This window comes from Perca flavescens, chromosome 6 (assembly GCF_004354835.1).
Source record: "Perca flavescens isolate YP-PL-M2 chromosome 6, PFLA_1.0, whole genome shotgun sequence".
Taxonomy (NCBI): Eukaryota; Metazoa; Chordata; class Actinopteri; order Perciformes; family Percidae; genus Perca; species Perca flavescens.
The window spans coordinates 28,465,926-28,481,696 of record NC_041336.1 but is presented as its reverse complement, the minus strand read 5'-3'; the positions used below and the strand labels follow the sequence as shown (position 1 = coordinate 28,481,696).

The 15,771-nt window shown below is 39.5% G+C and overlaps 2 protein-coding genes across 2 annotated transcripts in view; one reads left to right on the top strand and one right to left on the bottom strand.

Moving 5' to 3' along the window:
* The window catches only part of zhx2a (zinc fingers and homeoboxes 2a), a 29,031-nt gene extending 25,323 nt beyond the window's left edge, over window positions 1-3,708 (top strand). The window contains exons 11-14 of the mRNA XM_028579795.1: window positions 261-507; window positions 621-792; window positions 1,149-1,268; window positions 2,257-3,708. Of these exons, the coding sequence (XP_028435596.1) occupies window positions 261-507; window positions 621-792; window positions 1,149-1,266 (537 nt within the window). The 3' untranslated portion in view covers window positions 1,267-1,268; window positions 2,257-3,708. The remainder of the gene's footprint in view (window positions 1-260; window positions 508-620; window positions 793-1,148; window positions 1,269-2,256) is intronic.
* A 785-nt stretch (window positions 3,709-4,493) lies between these two features.
* derl1 (derlin 1) lies at window positions 4,494-13,951 on the bottom strand. The gene is made up of 8 exons (XM_028579794.1): window positions 13,607-13,951; window positions 11,042-11,153; window positions 10,894-10,958; window positions 10,238-10,264; window positions 9,123-9,218; window positions 8,903-8,955; window positions 8,557-8,667; window positions 4,494-5,434 (listed from the first exon to the last, which is right to left on the bottom strand). The coding sequence occupies exons 1-8, from the start codon at window positions 13,757-13,759 to the stop codon at window positions 5,290-5,292; spliced, it is 762 nt and encodes a 253-aa protein (XP_028435595.1). The 5' UTR covers window positions 13,760-13,951; the 3' UTR covers window positions 4,494-5,289.
* Window positions 13,952-15,771: the final 1,820 nt, after the last annotated feature.

The following is a 15,771-nucleotide window of genomic DNA, read 5'->3' as shown; positions in this document are numbered from 1 at the left end:
CCAATCAGATGCAAAGTAGGGCGGGTCTTTGCTGAAATGTGCGAGTGCTGAATATTGCTGACGTTGATGACTTAACCATGAGCTCTGGCAGAAGGCTTCACACACGTTCCCTTAATAAGAAAGCAACTTTCCCCGATAGCTGATCATTGAATTTAGAGCTTTGAGTTTGTTTATTATACTGGCCCAATAAATCATTTTGTTTTTGCTATAGAACCGTGGATTACATACTGGTGTAAAATGTTTTGTGTTGGTCTTGACAGATGTTCTGTCGGACTCAGTGGCCATCTCCCGAGGAGTACAGCCAGCTGGAGGTCCAGACAAGCCTTGGGCGCACCGACATTGTCCGCTGGTTCAAGGACCACCGCTCGGCACTGAAGAACGGTGAAACTCTGGACTGGATGGAAAGTTTCCAAAACCTTGTAGAGGAGCAGAAAGCAGGCCAGGAACAGAACGGCCAGAGTCCTGAGAAAAAACAGTGTGTTTCCTTGGAAGTCCCAGCTGGGAAAGGTGAGTTTTGGAGGAGACCTTGGGAGTAGAGATTTAGTTTCTCTTAATATCACGTTTTAAACCCTTTTTTTTGCCTTTTTGTGTTTTCTCTGTTCACGTTTCAAATTCTACAGCCGTTGGTGCAGTGGAGGAGGCCGTTGAGAACACAGCAGCTGCTGCAGAGCACTTCAAGCTGTCCGACCAAGACAAAGTCCAGTGGTTGACTGACAGATTAGCCCACAGCGTGACGGACCTGAGCCGGACCAGGCTGGACCAAACCAGCTCGAGCACTGCTGACAAAGGGAGGTGGGTGGAGAGAGGGAAACAGATCTTTTCTCCTATATTTATTCTCTAGTGGGAGATGTAATACAGAAAAAAAAGATCCGCTCACTGCCAATATTTGATTGTTTTTAAAGGAATATCTGAGGAGTTATTTTACGATTTTGTTTTGTGAAAACAGTCTAAAAAATACAGCACTGTATGGGCATTGCAACTCATGGATGCTGAATTACTGCATTTTTATTTGTTGCATCAACTAGATATTCCTGCATTGTTTATAGCATGTTTCTCAGAACCATTCAATGTGCACATCACAAATATTTCTTTGCTTTTTGTTTCTAAGGACTCTGTTTGTGTTTAAACTCTGTCTGCTTCCTTGCCAGGTGGGTAAAGGTGACTGTGGCAGTAGGGGAGGAGAGTGAAGCGGGAGTGGAAAGACCGAGGCTGGCAACAGACACAGAAGTTCTGAGCTTGGAGCAACCTGGGAGGGTCATTGGTTGACGGTAGGTGGAAATATCCTTCAAAAGAAAACAAACCGGCTAAACTGTGGTTTTGTTCCGTCCTCCGCCACGCGCCACGCACCACACCGGGAGTGTCTCGAAGCAGAGCGTCTTGCCTGCCTGACTCGCAGATTTTATTGTCTCTACAAGTACTTTACGTGACCATCACGTGTTTATTAAGCTAGTATCTACCTTCCACTCCAAGCACTCCTGTAGTCGAACTTCATGCCTTCTTTTTTTTCTGCCGTTGTCCTTAAAAAGGATCTGTGATGTCTATGATGTTTTTCCCTGCCTGGCTGTCCGCAGGCCCTCGGCTCGCGTGAAAATAGACCTGGTGCGTATCTTTAGCGGAGCGGAGAGCCGCTTCACGCACGCTTCTGGGATGCGCCGTGACGCGGGTGGTGGAATATCGAGCATTGACTTGGAACACAGCGCAGTTGTGCCCGATGGAAACTAGGGGATACACTCAAGCAACTCTTTTCACAACATTTTGACTTTGTCTGGAAGAGATGGATTTTGATTTTGTGCGACTTGTCTCGAATAAATAGATAAATTAATGGTGAATTGTTCCTTTAAGAGGCCCCAGCTGCAGTCTCCAGCTACACAGGAAGTTATTAGGGTGTAATTACCTCTGATTGGCCCTGGAATAGCAGGATGATATTTGGACCCACACCATCATTAGCATCAAAGATGCATGCGCGCACACACACACACACACAGTGATTGTTGTCACAGGAAGGCAAATGGTGTATTTCTAATATTCAGCACAATGTATCTAATAGTTTATATGCAAAACCATCATGAAGCTGTAAAGTATTTCTGAATTTCTCAGTGACCATTGCAAGCATTTGTTCAAATTGTAATCTGGAATCAATATTAATAAAAAAGAGAAATGCATTTTCTTTAAACAGGAGGGAGAAGAGTGATTTTTAATTGAAAAGTGAGCCCATGTGTTCACTCCAGTCCCCATTTCTGTCCGGTTCTGTTCCAGGTCGAGTAAATCATTGACTGCTGAGTCACCGACCATCATGCGACGACTCAAGATGTGGACTCGGTAATGTAACTGTCTGCCTGTGATGTCATCACAAAGCGCCAGGGACATTGGAGTTCCACCATTAAAGCACTGACTGATGTTTGGTGCAGATGGGGACATTAAGAGGAGTGCCAAAGCTGGACTTGATGCATTGTTCTTACTACTGTTACTTTTTTCTTTTTCTTTTTTTAAAGAAGCACCCTTGTAAATATTTTTCTGTATTACAAAAAAGAAGGTTTGTACAGTTTTTCTGGGAGGGCAAGTTTTGTTACATTTTTTTAAAAAATAGTCATGACCGGTGCCCCAAAACCTGGAATGTTTTGTTGTTGTGTTGTTTAAGATCAAAGTGTATGATAGTGTGTTATTTGCTGAAAATCAGCCCTATTTTTAAATCATACCTGCGCACTACTCATTATGAGTAGACTTGGGGGGCACTTGCATAATATATTCCTGTGTTAGTGATAGATAATTACATCTCAAACTGTTGTGAAACTTTTCCTTTTCTCCTGCAGCGTTGACTCGCACTTGCATAGAATTATGCTGATGAAGGTGAAAATCACTCCGAGGTGCTTGAGACGCAGCTAAAAGGAGCGACCGTGTTTTACATACAGGAACATGTATCAAGATGATTAATCACATAGAGAAGAGAGTGGAGTGTCTGTTTGATCGCACCATGCTGCCTTTTCGGCTCTCTTTACAGACATTTGCCGTTTGCTTCAAAACTGGGTACCCTATGGACCGGTTACAGTGATTTCAGCTTTTCACGTCTTTGTTTTAAAAACTTGAAATATTCTCGATTGAATCTGCCAAGAACATTTAGGTAAAGTAGTTTTTACGCATGATAAAACTGAAGCTCCTGCGATCTGTAAACGCACCCCTTGTGTTCTCTCTAGTATTTCTGGCTTTAGGAAGGTCAGTCTGTTCAAAGCTGGATTGGTGTACAGTCAGGTCACCTGAAGTGGTTGTTCATGAATCTCCTGAGTTATAGAGAGAAATTATCAGACCTGTGCTGATTGTATTTTTTTTTTTGAAAAACGGCACAAAAAAAGCATTTGAATATCACAACAGCCAAAGCTGTCATGAACTTATTGCATGTTCATTTTAAACAACTCATTTTCAAAAATGATTTAAAGGGATATCTGTGATTCTATGGGTCAAATTGCAAACGCTTGCAATATTTGTGCAGCAAAAAAAAAAAAGTTGAGTTGAACTGTCATTTTACCCTGGTTTGAACAGCAGGTGTATGACTGTTTACTGGCTGAATGTCTGCTGCTGCTGCTGCTTTAGTTTCATGTTCAAACAAGTATCTGGGATACTGTACATTCGGTTGGTTAGAATGGAAAACTGCTTGCATTTTTCATTTTGTACTTTTAAGTCTGCTGTAACTCAATAAATACACAACCAACTGTACATGTGTTTACCAGTGTAAATTGTACGCGTCAAGAGTTAAGCATTGAATCAGTGAGATGATCTAGGCCTTACACTGGCTTGTCAGGTCACCTAAGCTTTTTTTTCAACTTTATATCTGGGTGGAACAAAACGTGTTGATGCGATATGCTCCTCCAGGTATCTTTGTTGCTGTTTCGACTTCCCATCAGCTGAAATTAAGGTGTACGTGTCAGCTCCTCTGTAACCTACGTTTACCCATTACACCCTTCTATGCATAGGTTTGTAAAGGCCTTTAAGTGTATCTTCTGAGCATAATTCCAGGTTTATGTGCACATTGTTCAAATGCAATTAACAAATTCAACCAAAACTTGAGAATCAGAGTGCATCTGCATAAAACCAAACGTATGAATGGCCAATAAAGCAGCATATATTGTATATAAAGTTGAAACAATTTTTCAATAAATCGATTGACAGAAAAATAATCACCTAGTTTGATAATATTTCAAGCACAAATCCCCTCTATCACACTAAGTTGTGAGGAGTTTCAGTTTTTCTTTGTCACAATAAAATAAACATCATTGGGTTGTTGGACCAGACAAGAAAAGCATTTTTCACAATTTTTTCTGGTATTTATAGAACAAGTGATTAATGACAAATTTGCAGATTGATTAATTAATAATGAATAGGTTGTCAGCCGTAATTGTACATATAGTCACAGTGATTCTCAACCAGACACTCTGGCACATAATTGGCTGTGCCCTCCTGACAAAAATCCGAGTGTTGCATTAAGGAAACAAGGATAGTACAATAATTACACTCTTAGACTCGCTCATCCTTTCAATAAATGGTTATATTTACAAAAATAAGTCCCCTCTTCACCCTATTTTGGTTAAGATCAGATCTTAAGACAAATCTCAGTTCTGTGCCACACAGGCTTAAAAAACATGTTCCACCCATGTAAAATCAGACCTGGAAACAGTGCTCTCTAAATAGCTTTGCCCATGTTCCACTGAGAGCACACTCCCAGTGCCTTGGTAATTACAATGTAATCTGATATGGCATGACAGAGAGAGAAGGGGAGAAGACAGGAAACCAAGAGTCAAAATCAACAGCGTGCTGGTGTGCAGCTGCAACATCTCTTGTCTTGACAGTCCGAATGCAAAGAAAGGAGAGGAGGATAAGGGAGGGGTGAAAAGAAGAGGACCGAAAGGAAGAAGATAAGGGGAGGGGAGATCAAGAATCACATTAGAAAAAAAAGGAGTCTATTCATATTTCTTTCTATCTGCTTCACATGGACACATGGGCAGTAGTAGCAATAGTAATAGTAGAGCTGGCTTCACTTGGTGAGTTGAGCTTAAGGCCAGAGTGGGGGGGCTGTCAGGGTTAAAATGCGTGCTTTCTCAAATGTCATCCTCTTGTGTCCTTTAAAACTAAACATGAATGTGAATTAAATTTTAAGTCAAGGTGTTTCTCCTAAAATGAGAGGAGAGAGAATGAGGAAAAAGCAAGCACTTTAACCTTAAACATTCAACTGCAACGCCATTTGTTATTGGGAGCGGCGGGGGTATAGGGGGTGTAGCTCTCTCTCCCTCTTGTCTCTGCTCATTCACCCCCCAGACGGAAGCCATGGCCCCAGTTGTAACGCCCTCTTCCTCCGTCTCCCCCGGCCTGCTCCGGGGCAGCTGGTCTGCTGGGAGGGACTCCGAAGCCCGACACCCCGCCCCTCCTGTTAGGGAAGAACCGATACCTGGAGAGAGGAGGACAGAGATGTACAAAGGGATGAGGAGGGCGGGCATTCACATACAATCATTAAAAACATGACATTTGTAAATCCTTATTTAATGACTAGAAAACATGGTGGGGTTGTCGTTTTTGCTTTGCGGGGCATTCGCACCCAAAAAAAGCGATCCGCCGATTTTCTGCGAATGAAACGGACCATTTGTGTGACGTCCTGTTGTGTTCTTAAACCCCCCAACAAAGCACAAGTAGACTTTATATTTCACAATTACTGTTTTCCGTCTGATGGTTTATAGATTTCGCTGTTTCTGAGTGCACTTGAAGGCAGCTTTATTTCAAAGAAAGAAAAGAGACTAGCAAAACATAGCGAATGTACTTTGTTGTTGCAGGAAACATCCAACTACAATGAGGAAAATAAGTATTTGAACACCCTGCTATTTTGCAAGTTTTCCCACTTAGAAATCATGGAGGGGTCTGAAATTGTCATCGTAGGTGCATGTCCACTGTGAGAGACCTCTAAAAAAAAAAATCCAGAAATCACAATGTATGATTTTTTTTTTAACTATTTATTTGTATGATACAGCTGCAAATAAGTATTTGAACACCTGAAAAAATCAATGTTAATATTTGGTACAGTAGCCTTTGTTTGCAAGTCAGAGTTCAAACGTTTCCTGTAGTTTTTCACCAGGTTTGCACACACTGCAGGAGGGATTTTGGCCCACTCCTCCACACAGATCTTCTCTAGATCAGTCAGGTTTCTGGGCTGTCGCTGAGAAATACAGAGTTTGAGCTCCCTCCAAAGATTCTCTATTGGGTTTAGGTCTGGAGACTGGCTAGGCCACGCCAGAACCTTGATATGCTTCTTACAGAGCCACTCCTTGGTTATCCTGGCTGTGTGCTTCGGCTCATTGTCATGTTGGAAGACCCAGCCTCGACCCATCTTCAATGCTCTAACTGAGGGAAGGAGGTTGTTCCCCAAAATATCCCAATACATGGCCCCGGTCATCCTCTCCTTAATACAGTGCAGTCGCCCTGTCCCATGTGCAGAAAGACACCCCCAAAGCATGATGCTACCACCCCCATGCTTCACAGTAGGGATGGTGTTCTTGGGATGGTACTCATCATTCTTCTTCCTCTAAACACGGTTAGTGGAATTATGACCAAAAAGTTCTATTTTGGTCTCATCTGACCACATGACTTTCTCCCATGACTGCTCTGGATCATCCAAATGGTCATTGGCAAACTTAAGACGGGCCTTGACATGTGCTGGTTGAAGCAGGGGAACCTTCCGTGCCATGCATGATTTCAAACCATGACGTCTTAGTGTAGTACCAACAGTAACCTTGGAAACGGTGGTCCCAGCTCTTTTCAGGTCATTGACCAGCTCCTCCCGTGTAGTTCTGGGCTGATTTCTCACCTTTCTTAGGATCATTGAGACCCTACGAGGTGAGATCTTGCATGGAGCCCCAGTCCGAGGGAGATTGACAGTCATGTTTAGCTTCTTCCATTTTCTAAATGATCGCTCCAACAGTGGACCTTTTTTCACAAAGCTGCTTGGCAATTTCCCCGTAGCCCTTTCCAGCCTTGTGGAGGTGTACAATTTTGTCTCTAGTGTCTTTGGACAGCTCTTTGGTCTTGGCCATGTTAGTAGTTGGATTCTTACTGATTGTATGGGGTGGACAGGTGTCTTTATGCAGCTAACAACCTCAAACAGGTGCATCTAATTTAGGATAATAAATGGAGTGGAGGTGGACATTTTAAAGGCAGACTAACAGGTCTTTCAGGGTCAGAATTCTAGCTGTTAGACAGGTGTTCAAATACTTACTTGCAGCTGTATCATACAAATAGTTAAAAAAAAAATCATATTGTGATTTCTGGATTTTTTTTTTTTTTTTTTAAATTTGTCTCTCACAGTGGACATGCACCTACGATGACAATTTCAGACCCCTCCATGATTTCCAAGTGGGAGAACTTGCAAAATAGCAGGGTGTTCAAATACTTATTTTCCTCAATGTATTACACAAACTCCAGGGCAGTTCAGTGCTAGTTTTATTTTTTTCCCTAAATGTTTTTATTTTACTTTCTTGTGGCAGCAATAAAAGGCAGTGATGTTTCCTGTTTACTGTACGGGATGCTCACACCGCCTCAAACCATAGCTGAAAACACACTGACAAGTCTGATCGCCTGTTACATGATTGGCCACCGCAGCATTTCACTCAACTTTTCCCACATACATGCCTACTGCAGTTTTTTTAGTGGCAAGGCAGGTACCGACAGCTTTATAACAAAAGTCATAAATAACTGTCAAATTGGATAAAACAACAACACAAGTGGTCAGACAAACTCATCATTTCATGGCTGGGCGAGCTCCTGAGCAACTCTAATGTCCATCTGTTACTTTGTTGGGGTAGTATGTTTCTCATATGTTGTCTGCTGTGATTGCTCTGACTTGAGTCACCTGTTATCTGTCACTGTGCATGGGTGAGTAACCAGTTTACCCTCTCGGGATACATTTTTTATCTAAAATACTTGTTTGGAAGTGAAACCAAATGGGAATGCAAATCACTGTTTACTTCTTTGTGAAAGCACAATGTACAGATGGTTCGATTTGAACCAAGAAGCTCTGCCAGACCACATGAACATTTACAACAGTTTAGGTAATATTACTTTTTTGTTTTTGTCTTCCAAACCAGTGGTTTAGGTAACATAGACAAGCTTTAGACAGGTTTAAATCCTGTCCGATAACTTATCTGGTTGTCCTGTGCTTTGCGTTTTAGAGCGAGCGTGTAACTTTAGCTCAACATCAGCCGCTCTGGCTACAAGTGGAAACATTAGGAAACATTAGCCAGCATCAGCTACCGTTCATAACAGACCAAGTAAGGCTGTAGTAGCAAAAAAACAGTGGGTTGGAATAAGTAAGGCTGCTTTTTATTCCTTATGAATTCTACTTTTCATTTGTAAAAGGGTATATGTTTCACCTTTGTTATACATAGTCTTGCTTTAACGCGGTGTATAGCACACCCTCAACATCCCCACATATCAGCAATGAAGGTGGTGAGTAAATTGTATTAGCAAAAAAAAAAAAAAAAAAAAAAAAAAATGGCCTAAACTCAAATGTTGGGGGAAACTTACAAGAACTCTGGTGTGGAGAGGAAAGAGCGTCCTCCCAGGTCCATGGGGTATTTGAACATGAGGAAGAAGTAGAGGTGACCCACCAGGTTCCCTATCAGTTCATTCACAAACCTGCCCATTAACGGCAAAGAGAAGAAGGTGAATCAAACCAAATAACAATACACAGTGCTAGTGTAACATGTACACGTTCAGTTCAAAGACAAGCTGCTTAACAGCATATTCCCTACTTTGGAATACAGAAACAGAGCCCATTCCTTATTTCATATAAAGACAGACATTTATAGTGGAGTGCATTTGAAATACAACTATTAAACTTTAATCCAACTAATCAAAAATAGTTCCTTACGAGCCCCCTATGATGAAGTTGAAGACCAGGATGACCCAGGGTAGATAGTGTGCCTAGGACAGAGCAAGAAGGAAATATAATTAATATGACTCCTAGAAGTAGCCTCACATTGTGGTAGTAAATAATAGTCCATACCATAGAAACATGCTATTTTATGTTCTCCTAGATAGAATTGTATAATTTGTGATGTAACAAGAGTTGGTGATAAGATATGTGGTACCTTGAACCGTGTTCCGAACCAGAAGGACACGATTGTGTCTTTGTTGAACTGAGCCCAGACATAGAGCACTGACATGATCAGTGGGATCATCAGCAGCTGGTAACAACAACAACAACACAAACAGCAATATATAAATCCAACCAAATGGCATCAACAAGACAGCTGTGTGAAAAGGTTTCCTGGTAACTTTTGGTCACCTCAGGACCTCTACAATATCCCCTAACATCTGAGGGGTGTCTCATAAAGGGGGCTCCAGAAAGAATGGCTAATTGGGGCAGGAATCGCAAATCGTATGAATCGTGATTTTTTTTTTTGTGATGATTTTTAGAATAGATTATTTTCTCTAGAAACAATATTTGATAAATTTATTTTTTACCAATGATTGACCTTAATATTTTGTGTTTATAAGGTACCGTATTTAATGAATAAGGTAGGTGTGTGTGTGTGTGTCTGTTTGTCTTTGGGCTACTTACCTTTACACAACTATTAACTAACAACAAGAAAGTATGTATTGAGTTGAGCTTTTTTTTTTTTTTTTTTTTAAATCAGATTCATCAAAAAAAATAGACAGATTAATCGATTATTAAAATAATCGTTAGTTGCAGCTCTACATGTATAGTGAAAGAAGCATATCGTCCCAGCCCTAATGATCAGATGAAGTCAGGTCTGGTTTAAGAGCTGCTTTTGTTTTACGTGTAAGTAATATAAATTACATTCTTTGTATTGTAAGTGCTGAAGACATAAAAATATGAGCTCGAATTTGAAGTACGCAATAAGTGCACCTGTGTCATTTGGTAACTGCAAACTTCTTCACAGTACAGCAATAAGGGGAAACTTATAGTGAGGCACTTTTGAGAAAACAGTTTCTCAATTAGATTAGATCAATTAGATTTTTTTTTAAATAAATTGGGATTATTGTAACATTGGTTAAACCTGAGGTGAAGCACATTTCCCAAAATGTCTTTTTTTTTTTTTTTTTTAAGTAAGCCTAATTTAACAGAGTCATCTTGCATTATGAAACACTCCCATAGCAAACAAGTGCTTTATGCCTTATGTACAGTATACATAAATTCATGTTGTGGTATAAATACAGCGAGAAAGAGGAGGATTCTCACCTGCATGTTCATCAGCATCCCAATTATCTGTAGCTAGAGTCAAGGACAACAACCTCGTGGCTCAATACAATCACAGCTGGAACCTTAAGATTAGGGCAGCTGGTGACTGGAAGGTTACCAGGTCCAATCCCCACACTGGCTGACTGTCAACCACCACTTCTGCCTCTTCCCCTTACGTAAGCCTAACCTCCCACACCTGACTCTTTTTTTTCCACCCATTTTCCACCCACACAATTTGCCTGCGATAACAAAAACTGAACACTTGGTCCAGATCAGGTTTAAGGAGAACAGGATTTTGCCCAAATCTGTCTCTAATAAACTATAAATGCCTGTGAAAAAGTCAGACAAGGTGACAATCAGAGCTGAACTCCTGACAAAAACGATAGTGTGGAGATATGGGCCGGGCTGTACTGCATGTGACCTAGATTAGGTTTCTCTGCAGAGGTAGACTGACACTGGGCCACTGGCACAGAGCCACCCTGACATGGCACAGTGTAGAGAGAGAGAGAGAGAGAGAGAAGCAAAGGAGGCAGCATAGAGCTAGGATCAATGGTGGAGTGGAAAACAGGGATGTAACTTTATGTTGAAGGAGATTGAAACATTTTTAAAGGAGGTTTTAAAGAGTTTGGTACTTTGTGATGCCAGTTAAAGGATACAACAATGCAGATCCAGTTGAAGAGGAGCATGAAGACATAATCTGCGGGTCTGCCATCAAACGCCCCTGGAAAACCATACCAAGAAAAAACATTAGCTTGTGGGTTGTGTGTTGTGTGTTGTGTGAGCCACTAAAGCCAACAGTCTCACCTGTCTCTAGTCGAGTAGAGTAGTGGTAAAGGAAATACAGGTTGACCATGAACAGAAACCCAGTATTAGGGGTTATTGGGAAATACAAGGTGGCAGTCACTGGTCTCCAGAGCTGAAAGAAACAGAAGAGACATTAGTCTAATAGAAATCAAAATACTGTAGCTGTGTTTGGGCAGAGATCCAGATTTTTGAAGGCTGTGCCTGTAACACACATGAAGTCTCGTGTGGATTGTAAATGATAACTTCTAAGCACTGAAAAAGTGGCCCCAGACAGCTGGTGTTCCTCTGCAGAGACGGTCACCTCACAAGTAGATTCAGAAGGTTTTATTTGATGGTAACATCAGACATCAGATGAAAACAGCATTTAAGAGGCGGTTTGAGGGCTGATGTTAAATTACTATTAATCAAGAGGGAAATGACTGGATATAATTACAACATACAAGAGTGGAGTGAAACAAATTGTAACTGTGCCTTGGTTACAACTAGAGAATATGCTGCTTGATTATTATTTACTGGTATTGTCCATATTTCAACAATGGATTGATATGTATAGGTATTTAGCTTTACAGCCTTGGTATTTGGAATAAACTTCCACTTGATCTAAAATCTGGACTTCTAAAGCCATATAAAACAGCATAATAGTTAAAGTGATGCTAACTGGGTTTTTTTTTTTTTTTTTTTATAAAAACAGGACAGTAGTCCTCTTTCATGTACCATCACAAATAACAGGACTTGCCAGTTATTGAAAATCAATGTATGGTGGAGGAAACTTCAAGGGTCTATAAACATTCAGGAGCTTATAATATTGCACTGACTGAATATCCATTTAGCAATAATGAAATGAATCATGGTTTTTATCTTCATCTTCCCTCAAGATGAATAACCCACCACAGTAGGTCACAAGGTTAAAATTTAATTTCTCATTTGGTTGCAAAGCGACAAAACTACTCCAATATGAATAGAGTAATACTATAATAAGCTATTCAGCTGCAGCACGGCCGGTGTTTCTCTTCAATATCAGTAACCTATTGTAACTGCCACACCAGCTTGCTCTCTGGCAGGTTAAACCATACACATCATATAACACTACAGAGAGTGCAATGATTGTTTAAATAACCACTGGTGGGAGTAGTATTCAAACGCTTTAAACGTAAAAAGTAGCAATGCCACAGCATGAAAGTTGTCAGGTTAGTCAAAAATCTTATCTCAGTAAAAGTACAGAAGTATTAACAGAAAAATGTATTTAGAAAAAAAAGGTATCAAAAGTAAAAGCAGTAATTCTGCTATATTATGCTTGCAAGCGGCACATGAGTTTTACACTTTATTACTTGTGTATGTATGTATGTATGTATGTATGTATGTATGTATGTATGTATGTATATATATATATATATATATATATATATATATATATATATATATATATATATATGGGGTGTGCAAAATAATATAAAAAAAAATTGATTCACATTCGTATCGCGATTCAAGCTCTATCGATTCAAAATCGATTCATAGAATTCCAAAAATCGATTCATATTTGTTTAATAAAGAAAATAAAAAGAATTTAATTTTTTATATATATATTTTTTTAAATTGTATGTCTACTGCAATCACATGGGAAAAGTAACTACATTTACATACTGTGAATTGTTTTTTTAAAATCGAGAATCGTTTTTGAATCTAATCTTGAGCCTGAAAATCAATAGTGAATTGTGACATTTTCAGAATCGTGCACCCCCATTATAGGTTATATTAAATTGGTTGTTACTGAAGTGTTAATGAAGCAGCATTTACTGAAATATAATAAAAAAAATATAATAATTTAATCTACTTGGGTAGTTTAATTTTGCAATGCATCATATTCTATAAACTAACAATATATCTTAATATATATTGAAATATTATTCTTTAAAGTAACCAGTAAATGTAGAAATACATTTTAAGTTTAGTAAAGGAGCTAAATATTTCCCTCTGAAAAAAAGTAAAGTGCAGTACTTGAGTAAGTGCACTAAGTAACTTTCCACCACTGCAATTAAGTAGTTTATGGAGGCTATTTTGCCCTAAGGTGAGACTTTCAGGATACGTATCCACGTCCCACCTCCTAACCTTGTTTACATTGTGAACCAGACAGCGTAGTGATGTACAGTAAAAAAAACGCTGTCTGGAGGAATCATTACACAGTGTAGGAAAGTCCCTTTACAATTTGTCCAAAATACTTTCTCCGCCTTGTGACATGCACAGCACGAGCACCTGAAAACTAACTACTTTTATTTCACCAAATACCGAAAATGCAACACTTGTCTCTAGTAATTAAAATACATTTTTGAACTAATGATAGGTATATCTGCACCTTTTTTTCAGTGTTGCTAAATTAAAAGCTTTTTCGACAGCATCCGGAAATCACAACCTTCTGCGTCTCGCCCTCTCATTGGCTGTCACACAGCACAGGCCTGCTCAGTTAGCCTTGCTAGCCACCTGCTAACTAACTCACCGCATCCAGAACACAACATAGCATGTATCAGCTACTCCAAAACACACAAGTGAACAGAGACAAGATAAACTTACATGAAATCTGCTTAAGACCAGCTCTGGAAACAGCATGAGATTCCTGAAATCAACCAATCCTAGTTTTCCAATAAGGGGAACAACAATCGAGGCAGCAAACCAGTGCCGGGTGATGAGAGGGATGCTTTTGAACCAGTCCCCGATGTCCGACATCTTTCCATATGATTACTGCCGAGTTATAACCAGGAAACAAGAGCGCCTCTCTAAAAATGAGCTAATATCACTACAACACTGCGACCCCTCGCTGTCTTTATTCCAGAAGTGCTCACTGCTAACTTAACATGACGTGGCTAATCAAGGGGAGCTAGCTTTACTGATCCATTTGCTGAGGTCAGAGCAGACACATCCGGTTATGCTTTTCAAAGTAAAACTATTGTCCTATTTCTAGGGAAATAAATCATGTTTGTCAAAATTGAACAGTAAAATTCAATTCATAAGGAAAATTATTCGTTTTATAAGGGCTGTAATATCATTATTCATATGTTATATATATCGTATTACAATTTTGAGCTTGTTGCTGAGAATACTTTTATGATGTGATACACCCAGTGTTGGTTTTAGAGAAATACTGCAAACATTTCTGTTCAGATTAATGTGAAATTACTCGCAGTTAAATTCACTTAACGTTAGAGAATAACTGATTAATTCAACCAGAGTGAATTGGCAGGTACGTTTCGTTTTTTTGCTTCACCTTATTCTTATCAAATAGTATTACACTGGTCATAATAAATTGTGTTGGTCACGCTATAGGGATGTTGACAATGGACAACTTTACAATAGATGCAGGCAACACCAATGAAGGTCTGTACATTTTTTATTCATTTTGTCAAGTTGTGGGTTTGTATATTTATGTAGTTTTAATATGCATAATTATTTATTTATTTTAAAGACATGTTTTATATGATGCTCTTAATTTGAAGAAAACTTGTTAGAACCGGATGTATTGTTATTCTCTCACAAACATCTTTTGATTTTGCTTTGAATTTATAGCACTTCCTGTAAAATTTGCAAAAGCTCCCACTTGACCAATCCAGAGGCAGCCAGCCAGAAAGAGGCGTGCCAGACGCGATAGTTTTCCTGTACAGTGGTCCCTGTGGACAGGGTCGAGCCACCAGAATGGAATGAATGTAAATAAGAACAAGCATAATGATTACTGAGGAACAATACTGGGGAAATTATCCCTTTTTATGAAACCTCATGTTCTCACTTAAATACATAACTCAAATGTTAGGTTTCAGGTTTTTTGTTGCCCATTTTGAATGATTATTTATATCAGAATAAATAGGAAACAGGGTTGATCTGACTTACATGTTTGCAGCATTAAGAAAAAAGAGAGAAAGGCATGGGTGAATGGAAGCAACCATATATCGTCCAACAATTTTTATTTAAAATAAAAAGATTTAGATAATCATCTTAGGTGTTTTATATTTTTGTTTCCCAAACTGGCAGATAGACCCAAGGGGGTAAGCTTCGCTTCAGAACGCGAACCTCCGATGGCGCCATTTTGTTGCTACGAAGCGATCACCTCTTGTTAGCATTACACTGACCGCCATTTTTTTTTTTACGTCACTTGACTGCAAATAACTTTACATCTGAAGCGTTTAAAGACTCTATTTGTCCATTGTTTATTTCTAAAGAAACACGACAATGTATAAAAGGCTCCATTACCTTGTATCTCACGTTATGGCTCCGTAGCAGACGCTTTTATAAAAATAAGCTAACGATTGTGTCATAACCAAGTGACTTACTGTCGCACAGTAGAGGAATTACCGTATAGTACAGGAGAAGCTCGCAGCAGTTTCGACTTACATTAGCTGTTTAGGTTTAATTACTAATGTTAACTAGCATGTTAGTTAGCAATAATTAGCCTGTGCTTATGTTATCTCCTTACATATACCTACACTCTCCGTCTCTGTAAGATTGGAAATGATTAAGATTTCTCTCGGCACAGCTACCAGAAGACTTCCAACTTTCAGACACGTTGCTCACGTTGTCTCTGTCAGTTGGAGGCTGCGCAGTAAAGCAAGAGATCACCGGAAAAGTGCTTCTAATAGCCTTCACTGGTCTCCGTCCAGAGCAACGGGGTCTATTGGTCCATTATATATATGTCAATGGATAGACCAGATGAAAAAGGAAGAACAGAACAAAAACAAAGCCACAATAAG

Bases quoted from the DNA above. Each gene is read 5' to 3' on its own strand.
- derl1 (XM_028579794.1), bottom strand. From the start codon at position 13,759: ATGTCGGACATCGGGGACTGGTTCAAAAGCATCCCTCTCATCACCCGG. The intron at 9,219-10,237 runs GTGAGAATCCTC...TGTTGTTACCAG, and splicing joins GGATGCTGATGAACATGCAG to CTGCTGATGATCCCACTGAT. The intron at 5,435-8,556 runs GTAAGTTTCCCC...TCCTCTCTCCAG, and splicing joins CTCTCCACACCAGAGTTCTT to GTATCGGTTCTTCCCTAACA.